This window comes from Ursus americanus, chromosome 5 (genome assembly GCF_024610735.1).
Source record: "Ursus americanus isolate L20-20 chromosome 5, mUrsAme1.1.p, whole genome shotgun sequence".
Taxonomy (NCBI): Eukaryota; Metazoa; Chordata; class Mammalia; order Carnivora; family Ursidae; genus Ursus; species Ursus americanus.
The window spans coordinates 24,577,862-24,594,809 of NC_142131.1; the positions used below are offsets into that span (position 1 = coordinate 24,577,862).

Genomic DNA, 16,948 nt, shown 5'->3' on the forward strand with positions numbered 1-16,948 from the left:
CACAACAACAAACGTAAGTTTTACTATTCATTCCTTCCCACTTTATGGGTGGGTGGGGGGAACAGGTAGGAGGATATAACACTTTTTTCATGGCAAGGTAGCAGCTTCTGATACTTTAAAGCAGTAAGCAGCATGGTTACTCAATTTTGTCACTGTTAGTGTGACACATACTAGAAAAGTTCACGTATGTTAACTTTATTATCAAATGACTGCTTCTATGGCCCATGGGTATACAGAAACAACCATTTGATAATGGAGTTACAACCAATTCTTTAAAATGAACAAACCTTTCCATTGAGTCTTTGGATTACTATCTGGGAAACGAGCTTTCTCTTCCGTGAAAGAGCAGGCTGGAAAGGGAAACTGTACTGAAATTTCACCCAGGTTATTTCACGTTGTTTCATCTGAAATCAAACAGTAGTTCTTGGACCCTCCTTCTCACCTATCACTGCCGTCAAAATGGATGAACGCCCACCAAATTAAACAACAAAACAAAAAAAACTCCAGGGTTTGAAGATGGGAAGGGACAGAAGCTAGATGGAGTGCTGTGACATGTGAGGCCTGGGACTGCAGGGATTGCTACGTCAGCCAGGGCTGAGAGTGCACGGACGCCAGCTAACCTTCACTCCCACTCAACTGGCCCAAGTGACCAAGGTACCCCTGGAGGAAGGGGCACTTTTTTATTTGCCCACACTCTACCCAGGTGCATACCTCTTGCAATTGTGTCTGCCCAAAGGGGGCGCCCTTTTCCAGGTCTCACAAAGACACCTGTGCTAGCAGGGGCTCTACCTAGGTTTGAGAGACTCTTCCATTCGCTTATTGATTAACAAAGAAAGGCTGAACGTTTCCTTTGTTCATCATCAGGCCCAATTAGCCGAGAATCTGTTCACAATAACTTAACATGTCACCATAAAATATTCTGGAAATGCTAGAGACTTTGCTAAATTGGTACTTGGGGAGCTAACAAAACAACTGGGGGAAATAAATTCAATGCAAATTAAATGATGCTTCTCACATTTGAGCACAAGTGGCTCAAAGACAGAGGCAGAATGAGAGAATACCTAAGCAAATACAGCAGGCAGGAGGAATAGAAAATGAGGCAGGGAGGAAGCTAAAATATTGATAGCCCATTACTACAGCAGTGGCGGGTCCCGGTGGCATCTCACCGAGGCTGCTCTCTGATTCTATGATATATTAGACAATGGGGACTCCAGAGCTCTCATGATTCGGCTCTTCACCTGCCTAAAGCCAGATGTAACAAGCAATTGTTTAAAATGAATAGAGCCATTACTCTCTCTGAGTGTGCGATAGCTTTATAAAACATGAAAAATTAGTCACGGGAAAAATGGCCAAATCACCCACATCAGCTTTTGTCACCATGAATCTAAAACAGGCCAAATCCCTAGAAGAGCTATTTGAAGAGAGAGAAAAATGACTTTCACTTGACTGAAAAAGTAAGGGAGAGGTGGGAATGGGTTTTTGTCCTTAACTGCGTAGGCTGGCAAGGACAGTAATCTCAAATCCAAAAATACACTGTAAGAACGTAGTTCCTGCTCCCCATTCCTGCACTATCTCCCTCCCTAAGAAGTCTTAAAAGCATAAGGGTCACAGTACCACTTACGGAGTGGATCTTCAATAATCCTTGCTAAGTGAATGGCATTTCAAGTTCTTGTTAAGAAACAAGGTGCTCTTTTTCTTCCGTCCTCCCCAAGCAGCACAGTCGAAAAAGCTGACTGCAGCCAAGCTTTGGGGAGCCGCGGTCCAAGAACAGCTGATTCCTCTCACCTATGGATTTGGCTTAAAGCAACACGGGGAAAGGCAGACAGAGACTGTGTCTGTGCGCTCCTGAGCTGCCTCATTCACTTCAAAGGAATGCGAGTGTGAAAGAGGGCGGCGCGCCAGACTGCTTCCCTCCAAGGTGGAACACTTGGCATTTGTTATTACAGCTGGAACATCCTTCTGTTGCCTTCGTTCCCTGCACTCTGACGTACTGCAACTTTGAGGCAAAACCACGGCTCCTTTACGGTCATAAGAGCCGGCAGCCAACCAGAGCAGGCAGAGAAATAGAATTGAGAGAGTAAAAGTCTGCTACTCCAAACAGCAATGTCAGTCTGTATGTTGGGGAAATCAACTTCTCCAAACGTGGCCAGACCAAAGGGCTAAGAAAGAAAAAGGACAGCACCATCCCATGGGTAACTGGCTTCCCCTCTCCTAAACAGCAAACATGTTCGAGGTGTTAGAGGAAAGAAAGGTTTCCGAAGATGCTGGTAGGTTAAGAGAATTCCCTTATTATTATTAAATCGATACAGATCTACTTATAGAATTTTTACACAGAAACTCTTGTTAAATCCGACTATACTGCAGTCAATTGTTTAATTCATTTGTTTGGAAGATGTAATTTCCATCCATCCATCCAATACCCACAAAATAATTATTTTACTTATTTGATTAAATTCTATTATCCCCAAGGCCACCTATTTTCCTTAATATCTAGGAACTTTTCAAACACTGAAAATAAAATTAAAAAAAAACATTGAAAAAGATATTACCATTCGGTTTCATTCAACTCAGATTTAAAAAAAAGATTTAACTGGCACTGAGTTTACTTTAAGGTGAGAATCAAAATAACTCATTTATAAAGCTATATATGGCAAATTATTTTATTTCAAGATGAAGAAAAGAAAAATATTTATTTTAACTGTATTCCAAAAAGTAAATATCTAAGACCTCCTAAATCATGATTGTTTAACACGAACATTACTTTGCCCACTTCAAAAATCTAATAATATAGTAAAGCACCCACAGTATAGAATTACCTTACTGTATCTTGAAGCTGTCACAATTAATACTGAATCCATACCAAAAATGATAAGTCAAACATCCAAACTTTGCCCGTCTTATATTTCAACCTCAAAATATTAAGGCCAGGACATCTACTTTTCTAAAATATTTCAGAATATCCTAGCATCCTTTTTATACTGAAACCCAAAACAGAAAAGGTAAGTCAGAAGATAGAAAAGGTAAGTCAATAAGTAATGCACAGCAGTAACTGAAACTAATTCATACTACTACGTGTCCTGGATTCCTAAGACATCTGTGACTTCCTGTCAAGTATTTTTTTATTCATTAGATGCATGGTTTTAATTAGATAATCCTTTGACATTATATATCTTTTGTCTAACATAATACAAACGTAGGTGACCTATTGTTTAAATCAGGATTAACCTATTAAAAGCTTATTGTTGAAAATGTGGATCAGAAAGACTGTTAACTAAGTTCGAAGAACCTAATTTCCATAAATGTCTTCTACAGAAAACTGGTGATTGTTGAGACGTGAGTAGGTATTCTATAGAAAAGAGGTTCCATGGACAACTGCATTTGGAAAACAAATGCAAGTGATCTGACAGGTTTCTGCAAGACTTCTCAGAGCATTTAATATTACAGTTTATTTATTGAGGGTCCCCACAAGGCAGTTACGATTTGTAAACCATCTGACCAGAGATGTCTCCTTTACTCATAGAATATTAATTAATAGTCCATGGACCTGTTTCATGGAATAGTTTTCCAAACTCAACGGATCCGTAGCAAGTATAATTTGATATTAACTTTCTGGTTGCTTATGTGTCAACCTGCTTAGGATAGGAGCAAAGTGGACAAGGTAACCAAACAGCATCAAAGCAGGAGCCAAAAAGCTAGAGTACAAAGCAAAGGGCATATGGAGTCCATTGCCCCACCCCCCGGGGTTGCATCAAAGCCTGCCAGTGGGAAGAGCAGGCGACCTCCGTGAAGCATCTAAGATGGTATTTAAGATCGATACGGAAGAAGTTCAGCTCTTGAAGATCTTTCTGAGAAAAGTAAACCAAGGAATAGCAGATAAAAGCAGCCTTTCTCCTCAATAATAAATTGTAGGCACAAGGCCTTCCCACAGAAAAAAAAGCATATCCCACAGAAAAAAATGCAGCTTTTAAGCTAAACACTGACCACTTTTACAATGAAAAAGCAGTCAAGATGTTAAGATTTTCATGTTTCCAGTGATCTCTCAGTTTTTAAATCCATAGTCAGGAATTATTTACAGGTCAAATTATATGTTCTAAACTGTAGTGCAGTGGAATAAAATGAGACAGATACTAAGTCTGGGCTGGTAAAAATAATGTAACTCCAGCCTTGGTCCAAAAATGAATGATCGTAAGAGGATGCATCAAGACATAAAGTCTAAAGTCCAGAGGCAAGGGCAAATCAGGCACCAAAGAACCCAGAGAAAGAGAAAGCAAACCTGGGAAATCAAGCAAAGCAACTCAGTACTTTCGCTTAGTTTCTCTCTCTACAACATGACTTAATTGGTCAGGTTGTGTAAGTTCCTGGCCCGAAGGTATGTATCTTAAAGGCACCTTTTGGCCTCTGATGTAGATAATAAAAGTTCCTTCTGAATCACAGTACTGCTTTAGAGAGGGAGAGAAAGCAAAATCTTTTGTGAGCTAAAATGCCCATTTTATTAGCACAGAACAAGGCTGTGTTCTCTTTCTACCCCTGAATACTCATAACTGAGCCATTTAATGTACTTTATATTTACTGGGTAGTTGCCTTCCCTGATGGCAAACATTACTTTTACAAGTTGACAATGAGTCCACTCTCTAAGTTCCAGAAGTAGCCTCTTCAAGGTATCTACATCTATAAGACACTTATCATCAATTCGGTAACTAGAGTATAGATTTGGAACATGTTTGTAAATGTTATCTACCTATGACAGAATACTTAATTTTTCTCTAAAGAGAACAAATAAAATGTCGGGAAAGAAATACACAAAATGTTTTACATATAATTACTTAACATAAAAGGTCAAGTTAATTTAAGTTAGCATAAGTAAGAATTCATTGAGGTGTATACATATATGCTCACATTAGTACACACATGACATATAATAATGCAGAGCAGAGGATTGCACACATAGGATAATTTGCATACCCATCTGAAAAACACATATGTGATATCTTAATGCATATTTTTCCAAAATCTCAAGTTAAATGTTATCGGTTTGAATTATTCCTATTATTTCAACTTTCTCGGGATATCCTAGAAGAAACTGGAAGACACTGCTGGTGAGATTTTAATACCTGGTGACATCCCACAAACTAAATTTACCTTAATCATGGGAATTAACATCATCAGAAATATTAAAGGAAAAAAAATAATTTCGTTTGACAACTAACTGCTCCAAGAGTCCCTGGAAATTGGACCATGCATGTTCTTTTTTCCACACTTCTGATTGCTGAATAAAAAACTGGCTTCTTGGCAGACTAAAAAATGACACATCCTGAAATGGCAAGCGATAATGAAAACAAATCAAACATTAAAAATGACCCACACTGTTCGAAAGCTAGAGTTTATACCAAGAGTAACTCAGAACAACTATTAAAGAGCCGGGTTCCAGAACAAAGCTAGGATAAGATCTTCCTCTCCTGCTGTCAATTCCCTGTGAATACCAAGGACAAAAGGGGGAATTGGCAGGGGCAGGATATACAGAATTACTCTGTTCTCTCCTGGACTCAGCAGACAGATAGCCAAAACCAAAATCCCACCACGGTTTTCTCGCTGGGTATATTTGCTGGGTAGTGTGATAAGTGTTTATTGTTTGTTTCTGTTTATTTGTGCTCATAACCCTTCTATCATGAACATCCGGTCTGAAAATAAGTTCTTATAAACTAATCATGATTCTCTTTATACATTTGAAAAAAGAACTCTGGTTTTTTTTTCACTTTAAGGAAGTTCAGGATTTGTAAATGTTACTACATTGCCTTGCTGTTTAAGTTATAATAAGTAATAAATGTATGTAACAGTAGCTACAGTGTGTGAGCTGGAGGCAGTCACGTGACATGAGCTTCTAAATGCCGATATAATAAAACCACTTATGGCAAGTATCCTGGTGATAAAAGCAATTCGAAATAATTATTATTAGCTTTGAAGTTTTGGACTTTTAAGTTTCAAAGGAGGTTTCTTTTTTTCTTTTCTTTCTCTCCCTCTCTCCCTCTCTCACCCTCTCACTCTTTCACTCTTGCTCTTTTTTGACTGTGTCTATATACACACACGATCAAAGCATCGAAGACTAATGCTCATTATACCCTGATCACAAAATCCATCAGCTGTACATGTTTAATTAACAGCTAACATACACTGCTGTATAATCTTTTGGGGGCCAATATTTGAAGATAATTCAAAAGCATGTCAGTTCCCCTAAGATTTGATCCTTTAACCTGCACAGAGACCAACCTTCTGTTCACAGTGACATGAAAATCTCAGGGGCTGCCAACGTAACTTGACTCCATCTCTAGTGCTAGGCTAGCATTGTTTCCAATTTGGGGGGTAATGAGACTGGAAAGACAGATCAGTACCTTTCAGATTTCTCACTTGTCTTAGGCTGAAGGAGAAGCATAATGTCGGTTAGAGCATAGACAGAAGTTTGAATTTAAACTTCTAATTAATCACTAAAGAATTGTCATCAGTTGGCTCTGATAGTTAACATGCTCTGAGTCAGATAACAAGTCATGAGAAAAGGAATCCATATGTTTGTCAGTGTGTTATTATACAAGGTCTCATGTATGTCGATTCGAAGGGCTTAAAGAGATAGGATGTCCCACTAAAATTTAAACATATTTTTATGGTTTTTCAGGATGTCGGATCTCATTCTTTCCTACTGACAGAGCAATAAGATTTTAATTAGAGTGAGAAAGAAGTTCTAAAAAATTTCTGCGTGTCTGAGCCTTCAAAATATATAAGAGATTGCACATGTTATTTGATTTCACAGGCACAGTATGGCTGCAGGTCAACACAGGACGATCAGCCTAGTTTGGCTTTTTTTTTTCTTTTTACTTTTCACAGCTGGAAGGTAAATAGCCACTGTATTTCCTAAGAAGCTCTTTCACTTCAGAACGCCAAAAGATCTTGACATCAAAACCTTAGAGCAAATGACTGTCACATGCTTCAAGGGATGTATGTCAGGACAAGTCTACTTACAGTAAGATTATAAATTCAAGGGTCTCTATGTAGAAAATCCTAAGGATGACATTAAAAAGCTATTAGAACCAATAAAATTGCAGAGTTGCAGGACACAAGATACAAGACCAATATATAAAAATCAATTGCATTTCCATATATTTCCCACAAACAGAAAAAGAAATAAAGAAAACTCAATTTTCATTCGCATCAAAAAGAACAAAATATTTAGGATGAAATTTGACAAGAGTACTGTAAAACTGACACTCTGAAAGCTATAAAACACTGATGAAAGAAATTAAAGAAGGTCTTAAGAAATGGAAAAACATCCCATATTCATGGATCTGAAGATTTAATATGGTTAAGATGGCAGTGCGCCTCAAATTGATGTAGAGAGTCAATGCAATCCCCATCAGAATCCCAGCCGGCCTCTTTGTAGAAATCGCAAGCTGATCCTAAAATTCATATGAGAACTCAAGGAACCCAGAATAATTAAAATAATTTTGAAAAAGAACATAATTAGAGGTCTCGTACTTTCCAATTTTGAAATTTACTACAAAGCAACGGTAATCAAGACAATGTGGGACTGACATAAGTACAGACATAGAGATCAATGGAATAGAATGGAAAGTCCAGAAACAAACCCATATATCTATCATCAGTTGATTTTCAAAGAGAAGCCAAAGCCATTAAATGGGGGAAAGAATAGTCTTTTCAACAAGTGGTATGAGAACAACTGGATGCCCGCATGCAAAAGAATGAATCTGGACTCTTAACTCATACTACATACAAAAATTAACTCAAAATTAATCAAAATAAAAGTAAAACTTAAAACTTATAAAACTTGTAGAAGAAAACACAGAAGCAAGTCTTCATGACTGGGGATTTGGCAGTGTTTTCTTAGATATGACACCAAAAGCACAAACAACCAAAGAACAAATAGATAAACTGGACTTCATTAAAATTCAAAAATTTTGCGTGTCAAAGGACCCAACTGAGAAAGTAAAAAAGACAACTCATGGAATGGAGAAAAATATGTGCAAATCCTCTGAAAAGACACTTTAATCTAGAGTATATAAAGAACGCTTTCAAGTCAACAACAAAAAGACATCCCAGTTAAAAATGGGCAAAGTTTCTGAATAGATATTTTTTTTTTAAATTGAGGTTTAATTGACATACATTATATTCATTTCAGGTGTACAACATAATGATTCGCTATTTGTATATATTGCAAAATGATCACCACAATATCCATCTAGTCTAGTTAATATCCATCACCATACATAGTTACAGATATTTTTTTCTTGTGATGAGAACTTTTAATATTTACTCTCTTGGCAACTTCCAGATATGCAATATAATATTATTAACTACGGTTGTCATGCTGTATGTTACATCCCCATGACTTATTCATTTTATAATTGGGCTGAATAGACATTTCTCCAAGAAAATATAAAAATGGCCTATAAGTGCCTGAAATGTTGCTTAACATCATTAGCCATAAGAGAAGTACAAATTAAAACCACAATGAGATATCACTGCATACCTGTTAAGATGGCTGTAATCAAAATCTCAGATAAAAACAAGTGTTGGCAAGGCTGTGAAAGAACCAGGACCCTAATATAGTGCTGGTGAGAATTTAAAATGGCGTGGCCACGCTGGAAAATTGGCGAGCAGTTGCTCAAAGAGTTAAAAACAGAGTTACCGTGTAACCTAGCAATTCTAATCATTACAACACAATGAGTGAACAAATCATTATTCAAATACGAATTAAGATATTCTTATGTGAGCAATCTGAGATCTGGGGGAGCTTGCAGAGCACTTCATCTCTTCTGGGCTGGGAGGACTATCTGTTCTCTGCTGGGGAATCTGTGCTGGCCACAAGAGTTTACCGAAGTGTAACAGGAAAAAGGGCATATCCCATTACTTAACCTTTCCTTATGGCAAAAAGCAGGGTTAAAAAAAAAAAAAAAGAAAAGAAATACGTGACAAGGTTTCACGAGGATTAAGTTAAACAATAATACAACGAAACAGTAAATAGTTTCCTTCCTTCCCTTACCCATGGAGCCACTTCACGGTCAATCTATGGAAATCACTGTACTGAATGAGGATATCATTTTCCAGAGGCGCTGCCAGGGTGCCATGCCTGGTTGCTTTCCTCGCTGACTCTTAGCTACACTGTTCAAACACTTAAAACAGAAACAACTCCCAAGGTCAGTTTCAGGTCCCTAGCAAGACATGTTCATTTCCAAAGCCTGTGAAAGAAGCCATAGCCACAGCTATGATCGATGGTTCTACGAGCTCCACAGAGAATAAATGAAAAATTTTCAGCATCTTCTAGCACCAAACCAAAGTGACCCAAAGTGAAAAGGTTCTGTAATCCAGAATCAATATTTGAATCATCCGCTGAACCACAGTAAGCAGGAAGCTCCTCTAGCTGACATGGGACATTTTAACCGAGTAAGACCAGGATCACTAATTCTTAGATAACTGCCACTGGTGAAGCATTTTGTAGACTATATGCTGTAAATCCCATTAAGATTAAGTCACTCTGAGAATCTACAGGCAGGAAGTCACACAATTTTCAGATTTGATATCTGATTTTTGTCCAGTCAAAGCCTCCGAAAAAGCCTGAACCCTTTAAGTCCTGCTTGAGACCTGTTTAATGACATTTGGGCCTTTACCTAAATTTTTAGCTTTGCATATCTAAAGGAGATCATATGATAACAAAAAGCAAGGTTATTTTTTGGTTCTAGGCCAGACACAGGATGACACGGAAGTATTACACAAGTCATGGAGGTGACAGAACTATGCTGCTTTTTGACATGAGGAAGCCGTATCAAAACCTGTAAATTGTGAGTAGGTACAAAGGAACCAGTGCCGGAGAGGATGACTGGCTAGGGTGGCAAGAAAGGGCAATTAGTGTGAGAAGCTGGAAAAGAAAATAAAAGTATCACTAAGAAAGAATTCTTTCTAAGAGACACCACAGTAAATGAGAGGAGCAATTCAAAGAGAAAAATTAGTAACATGGTGATCCAATAAAGATAAAAAAATAGATTCTTAGTAAATTTGGTGAACAAAGTGGAGCTTTTTTTTCAACTATTATAGAACTAGAAGGGTAGTGGTAATTGTATTGCAAAAGAGACAAAGTCTGAAGAAATAATGCTATTACCACCAGGTATTTCTTGAGTAACTATTATGCTTGTATTAATGGAATAGGTCCTTCACTGCGATTGAGAGAGGTAGAGAAGATGTTTATGGACTTATATCTACCAGCAGTTACAGAAGTTTTGCAAAACAAAACTAACAGATGACATTTTGTATTCGGTGACTATGAAGCAACTAAAGGACAACGAAACACGTGTGGAACTAACTCTATGAGAAGAGCGGTTCAGACTAAAGAAATCACGTGATCCGGAAGAGCTAGAGGCGGGCTCTCAGAAGTAGTAAGTTTTCAGGCATGGGGAAGAGCACAGCGTTGGGAAGCTGAAGGGTGTGTGTTTTTTTGTGAGGACCAAAGCAGAACTGAGGGTGGGAGCAAACACAGGGTCTGTGGAGGGCCGGTGCACATGTCATGTTGGAAAGAGGGAAACAAGGTTGAATTGGTTACTCTCTAGCCAGGTTTGAGGGACTTCAAAGATCGTGCAGAGTTTATGCTTGAGGAGCAAGACGACAGAAAATTCACAACAGGATGTTCAGTAGGAGCAGAACATAGACACAGTGTTTGAGCGCTTTGATGGTTGTAAAACAGGCCCCTTGAAGGTCTGTTAAAGGCATAGGGATTATCTGTGAGAATCAAAACCAGAGATGAGACACAGAAATGATTCACAAACTAGAAACATGGGTATGGAATTCAGAAGAGAATTCACAGCTAAACATGCAAAACTAGAAACTAACATTTCCATTTTCACTTATTTGATATTTTGGTGTAAATAACAAATGGTGTAAATTTCGTGCTCCATTCATCCTACAAGGTATTTGATTTATAGTTTACCTACAAGAACAAGTACGACATTAAACAAACTAATAAGGAAATTGGAGCAATGAAAATTTGGGAAGCAAGTAGAATAGCGATTAAGCCTGGAGAGAGGTGAAATTATCTACGAGGTAAGTAAGTGCAAAGCAAGGTGAGTAGAGTGGGCACGTCTGGTCTGGAGGTTAATTCAGTAATTCACACATTTACTCAACTCTATCTATGGAGCACTTACTATATGCCAAGGACATAGTGGGGATAGACATGGTTCCTTCCCTCCCAGAAGCCACAGTCTTATGGGAGAGATAGAGGCATAAGCAAACATTTAGGGGTGGTTTATAGACATACATTCAAGGTCTGGAGATGTAAAGGTGAGAAAGATCAACTAGGATTTAGGAAAGGATATGAGATGAAGGAGAAAGCCCATAGTACAGACACATCAAAGTGCTGGGAACCTTCTGTGAAAGCTAGGAAATCGGATAGTAGGGTAGTAGTTATTCCAGGCAAAGTAATAGCCAAAGGGTAGGGTTACACAGAAAATATAGGCCACAGAAGGATGAGATGTAGGTCCTCAAGGCTGCCCACATCATAGGGGCAAGGAGCTCCTAGATCAATCATTTGTCAGGTCTAGGGATGGGACTGGAAGTATACTGACTCATTTGCAAGGAAACTAAGCAAGTCACCTGTGAAAATGAAAGCAGTCTGACCTCACCTACCACCGATTCTTCCCAACATTCTCTTATCTATCTTATTTAGGATAGTTTTTTGTTTTGTTTTGCTATGACACACATACTTCCTATCAAACTGCCAGTTTTCAGCTCAGAAATGCATTAATTCACAAAGCACTTTCAAAATTATTTAAATCTCCCACTGGCATGACCTCCTCTGGAGAATCAGATACCAGATTAATTCCTGAACACTGTTAAACAAGAATATAATATTCTAATCAGAGAATAAACTGATTTTAAACAATTTAGGAGGCATAACACAGAAATTCTGTTTTGCCACTGTATTAATTTCAATTCTTCAGTAACGTTCAGGCAATTTATTGTACTCAAAATGCCTTGACATGAAAGCTACCCTTCTTCATAAAGTGACCCATTGTCAGTTATTTTTATATACTTCAAAGTACCATGACTCCGACTTTGACAGAGCATTGCACTCAGAACATCTCAGAAAAATTCTAGTTTTAAGAAAATTCCAGAGAAGAAGTTTTACAGCCTGTCAGGATTATTTCTACGTCTTGCAGTATTCATTGTCAGAAACATTTTCTGTATTTTGAACCTAGTTTACAGAGTTTCAATTTTAAGTCATTTCTTCTTTTTATGAATTCAGTGGAAATAAAGAATCTTTCATAAATCTATAAGCTATTATTTATTGAGCACTTACTTTGAGACATGCACTATGATAAAAGCTTTACACATTAACTCACTTCATCTTTATACCATGATTAAAAAGTAAGTATTCTAATTGTTTCCATTGTCAGAGAAGAAGAAACTGAAACACAGGTAAAGCCTTGCTCAGGATCTCACAACTAGTAAGTGAAAGAGCTGGGAATCGATTCAGTTGAGGTCCTTCCTGTTCTTAATTCCAGGGACCTTAACTGCCTCCCTAGATTCCTCTCTCACATTGTCTTTACCACTCCTAAATAACTCCAATCCTCTACTCAATTTTCAACCATATGATCATCTCAACTCTATTCTAAATGCTCTCAAAGTTTTCCAAACGTACGTGTCCAGGAAACCCAAATTAAACTTCTTAATAAGGAACCCTCTCAATGTTTTCCAAAGCTACCTCACCAGGAAACACGGATTAAACTTTCTAATAAGGATTATTTTGTGATTATATTATCTTAATTTCTAGATTTCCTACTTCAGACTCTTAATTCCCTTAATTTCTTGGTAACAGTGCTCTGTTACCGAATCATGGCTAATAAGCCACAACAATGTCTAGACCATTTCCAAGAATACAGGCTAATACTGGAATCCTGGCTCATGGATATGGCTAATATAATTGCTGTGTTACATTTAACTAGGTTATTTTTAAAAAGAGAATTGAATATTATATTCATATGTATAACCGTGCTATAAATCACCATCTTAGAATAAGAACCAGATTAGTTTTTTTTTTCTTCCCTAAACTAGCTGGACTTTATTTAGAGTACAATTATTTGAATTATATAAAGGAATACATACATCAGAATGAATATGACATTATAAAACAAGAAAGAAGAAAAAAAAGAGGGTTGACATTCTGTCAACTAAATAGCTTTCATTTTAAATGACTAAATTAAAACTAAATTAATTATCTTTTTAAACTGTGCTTCATTTTATACTTAATTGACTTTTTTATTAGGCCATCTGGAATAATTTGGCTTCTGATCTAACGTTATCGCACCTCAGTTCATAACTGAGTATATGTTCCACCACATGCATTCTGACTGCATCAATATCTCTATTTTTTACTGCCTCTCACACACACACTTGGCTGTGGAAAACACAATAAAATATAGGTGGTAATTATGATACCCATGAATATAGTAATAAATGTCTCTTATGAGGAATTTAGGTTTACTTTCAAATAATCTGTCATTGATGTGGCAATTGAAACATCAGATATAACTTTATATAGTCAACTTTCCACAGAATTTTTATCAATTCAAAGTTCAGCCAATGGTCTTTACTTCAAAGAGAGGCATACACTTCAGTAGAGAGACCTTTGCAAGAGTGATCTTGTGATCACCCTCATTCATCCCCAGTCACAAAGGCCTCTCTAACTTCCCCCACCACACCAGTCCAGTTTCAGGTCAAGAGAGGAAAGATTAGTACCCGAAGATTTGCAAATTATTCCAAAGAACAACAAACAAGGAAGAAAAAATTTCCAGAACAATGTCACTGTAAACATACCGAGTATCCTTCAGAACTGTCAAATTCCTTCTATAAAACAATGAAAAGCCTTGTTACTCTGCTCACAGAAATTTCACTCAGTGCTTGAATTAGTATTTATACTGATTTTTTGGTCTTTCTCTTTCAAATTTAATGTGCCCATACAAAAACATTCAAATTTTATATTCAAAATTCAATATATATATCACATATAGGTTGGATTTTGTATATTTTCCCTTTGTCCCTATATAAAAATGGAAATTGTTAGTATCTGAAGTTCTAATTTAGAAAATAGATTTACCAGTTTTAAAGGATAGTTATAATAAGAACGTTAAGATGCTAGGGAATCACACTTAAGCAGCCTTCCGGTAAGCCAGCATTCTTACTCAAATTTAGTCAGGGCATTAGGAAAATATAAGCTGCTTAGTTTATAGTTTTCGGTCTCTGAGGTGGTTTATTCAATTCACAGAATCACAGAATTTTAATGTTGGAAGGGACCATGGAAATTATCTAGTCTAACATCTTTATTTTACACAGAAGAAAACTGAGATTATTCTTTCTATATGTACCCAGCCAAAATTAAAAGTGTAACTCAATTTAAAACCCCCCTTTATATATTTAGATTTTAAGCTGCCTGTTAATACAGAAGAGACTCCATTTCAAAAGTCACAGAAACGTCTGTTCCTTGTGTCTTATAATAAAACTGCAGTGTGCCCCTTGGATGCCACTATTGAACTCATGCTTGTCTTTAAGAACCTCTAAGTCATGCCAAGTGAGAGATGATAGTGCCAAAATCAATCAGGCTCCAAGCATCTTGAAAGCGAGGCCCCTATCTTACCCAGCTTCACATCCCTAACTGCTAGCAGAGCACCCAGCACACGGCCGATGGCTTTTTCCATGAATGAACGACTGCTCTGAATATTAACAGAAGATATAACCTGAGAACCCCTCCTGGGCTAGTTTCGGCTATTCAGCTGAGCTTCGGGGTGTTTATCAGCACTTGGATTCACAGTGGTTTGTCATCACAGGATTTTACCTGAAGTTCTCACAAGAATAGGTACCACCCGTACAGCTTTCTATTCTTAAGGCTCTAAAAGTGTATTGGAAACAGTCCAATAGCAGCATGTCTGAAAGAAAACCTGCCATTAACTGAAGACATTTCCAACCTGCATAACCATTTGCACACTCCTCCTTCTCTTCCCACTTTAATTTAAGCTTATTTCACCACAATCATACGGTCATTTGAACTAAATGCTGCTGTTTGGAATCCAAACAAGCATGAAAACTTGCTCTATTCCTACGTGCTCCCAATCTGTCTTCAATTTTCTTAGTCTGAATGAAGTGTTAGAAATGTAAACATCGTACCATCCAGGTGGTCCACGTAGCAGTACACGTCGTAAGTTTCATGAGGCGAACGGAATCCGTAGGTCCTGACTCCTTCCTTCCCCATCATGTCTCCATAACAGCCTACTCGGGGAGCCCGGATGGGATACCTGGGGAAAATAGAGGACTGTAAGAGCACTTCATTCCTCCTCTCCAATTAATGAATTACAGCTTGAGGCCCCCCAGACCTCTCACCTGACGGTCTGATCAGACAGCCAGCCTGCGTCACACTGCTCAAATCCATCTTCATAGGCAGCATACAGCTGCTCTGGGGTTGCTATGACTGCTCCAATATCCAAACAAGCCTTCTGTGCAGCCTCAAAATTCAGAGTATACCTGCTGGTTGCCGCTCTGTAGTGAAACACAACCCCTGCCAAGAGAGCAGCAAGCAATTACGGGCAGGTTCAAATATCCCACCATACTTTGCAAAGTTTCTTACTGGAGCAATACATCACATTCGTTGCTCACGTGGTAACAACACCATGATGATTCTTTATTTTCACTTGGTGTAGCACCACACAAAATTATGGTGATGTGAGGAGTCCGAGAAATGCCGTTCACCCAGGTGTCCTATTCTGCTCCACTGGCAAGTTTCCTAGCCAGGAGTTTTCTATTCTCATGAAAACAATCTAAGAAAAAAGTTTTAAGTCCCTAAATCCCAAGTGGTGGATAGTTGTTCTAATTACAGTAGTATTCACACTATCATGGGAACACTGGACAACTAAAAGGAGTCGGTGCTGCTGGAGATACAAGGAGTTAAGGGCATCACAGGATCAACTTCATGATTTTACTTGAGGCCGACTCAATAGAAGCATGTGGAACATTCACTAACACCACTTCCTCCAAACATAAAACACTGAGATATTTACTTCCAGAAATAATGTACTAAGATGGAAAAGACAATGGACTATGTATGAGTGAGAAGGCTTGTTCCAATCCCTAATTTGTTCCTTAACCATATATTGAGTTAATCTCCCCCACCATAAAGTGTAACGGATATTGCTTATGTTATCTGATATGAAAGTCAAATTATGTAAAGGCTTTAAAAATGTTGGACAGGCTACTAACCATTACCCAATGTTTATCATATTCACCATCTGACTAGCATAACTGAGGGTTTCCACTAAGAGAGATAAAATGTATGATTTTTATCCCAAAGAAGGCCCTGAAGTAAAGTTCCTGAGACTCCCCTGAGTTGAAGCTAGGCATCTTGGTACTTGCCTCAAATTCCACTTTGCTGTATGTTAGGAGTTGCGTAATCTAGTGGTTCCTGAAGGGTGCTCCAGGGCACAAGGAATTGTCAAAGGGCTGAGGGAAGAGCAGCTGGGCGGGGGTGGTGGTGGAGCTTTGGTCCTCCTCCCCGCGCCTCGGCTTCAACAGGAGCATCTCCATTTTTAACTGGAGTAAATACGGTGACTCATTTCTACAAGACTGCAAAGTGAGTCAAGGTAAAGAAAATAGAAATTGGGGCAACTGGGTCTTATGGATGAGACTTTATTAAGAGTCGTATTGCCGTGGTGCCTGAGTGGCTCAGTCAGTTAAGTGTCTGACTCTTGATTTCGGCTCAGGTCATGATCTGAATCAGGGTGGTGAGACTGAGTCTGGTGCCAGGCTCCGTGCAAGACTGCTTGGAATTCTCTCCTCCCTCGGTCCCTCCCCCTACTCACATGTACACTCTCTCTCTCCTAGCCAGGAATTTTATCAATCAATCAATCAATCA

General features: G+C 38.2%; 1 protein-coding gene across 6 annotated transcripts in view; it reads right to left on the reverse strand.

Annotated features, from left to right (window-relative positions):
* The window catches only part of VCAN (versican), a 155,300-nt gene that overhangs the window by 71,252 nt on the left and 67,100 nt on the right, over positions 1-16,948 (reverse strand). For all 6 annotated transcript variants that reach the window (XM_087862008.1, XM_045796330.2, XM_087862007.1 and 3 more), the window contains 2 exons: positions 15,424-15,598; positions 15,211-15,338 (listed from right to left, as the gene is read on the reverse strand). In XM_087862008.1, the coding sequence (XP_087718134.1) occupies positions 15,211-15,338; positions 15,424-15,598 (303 nt within the window). The remainder of the gene's footprint in view (positions 1-15,210; positions 15,339-15,423; positions 15,599-16,948) is intronic.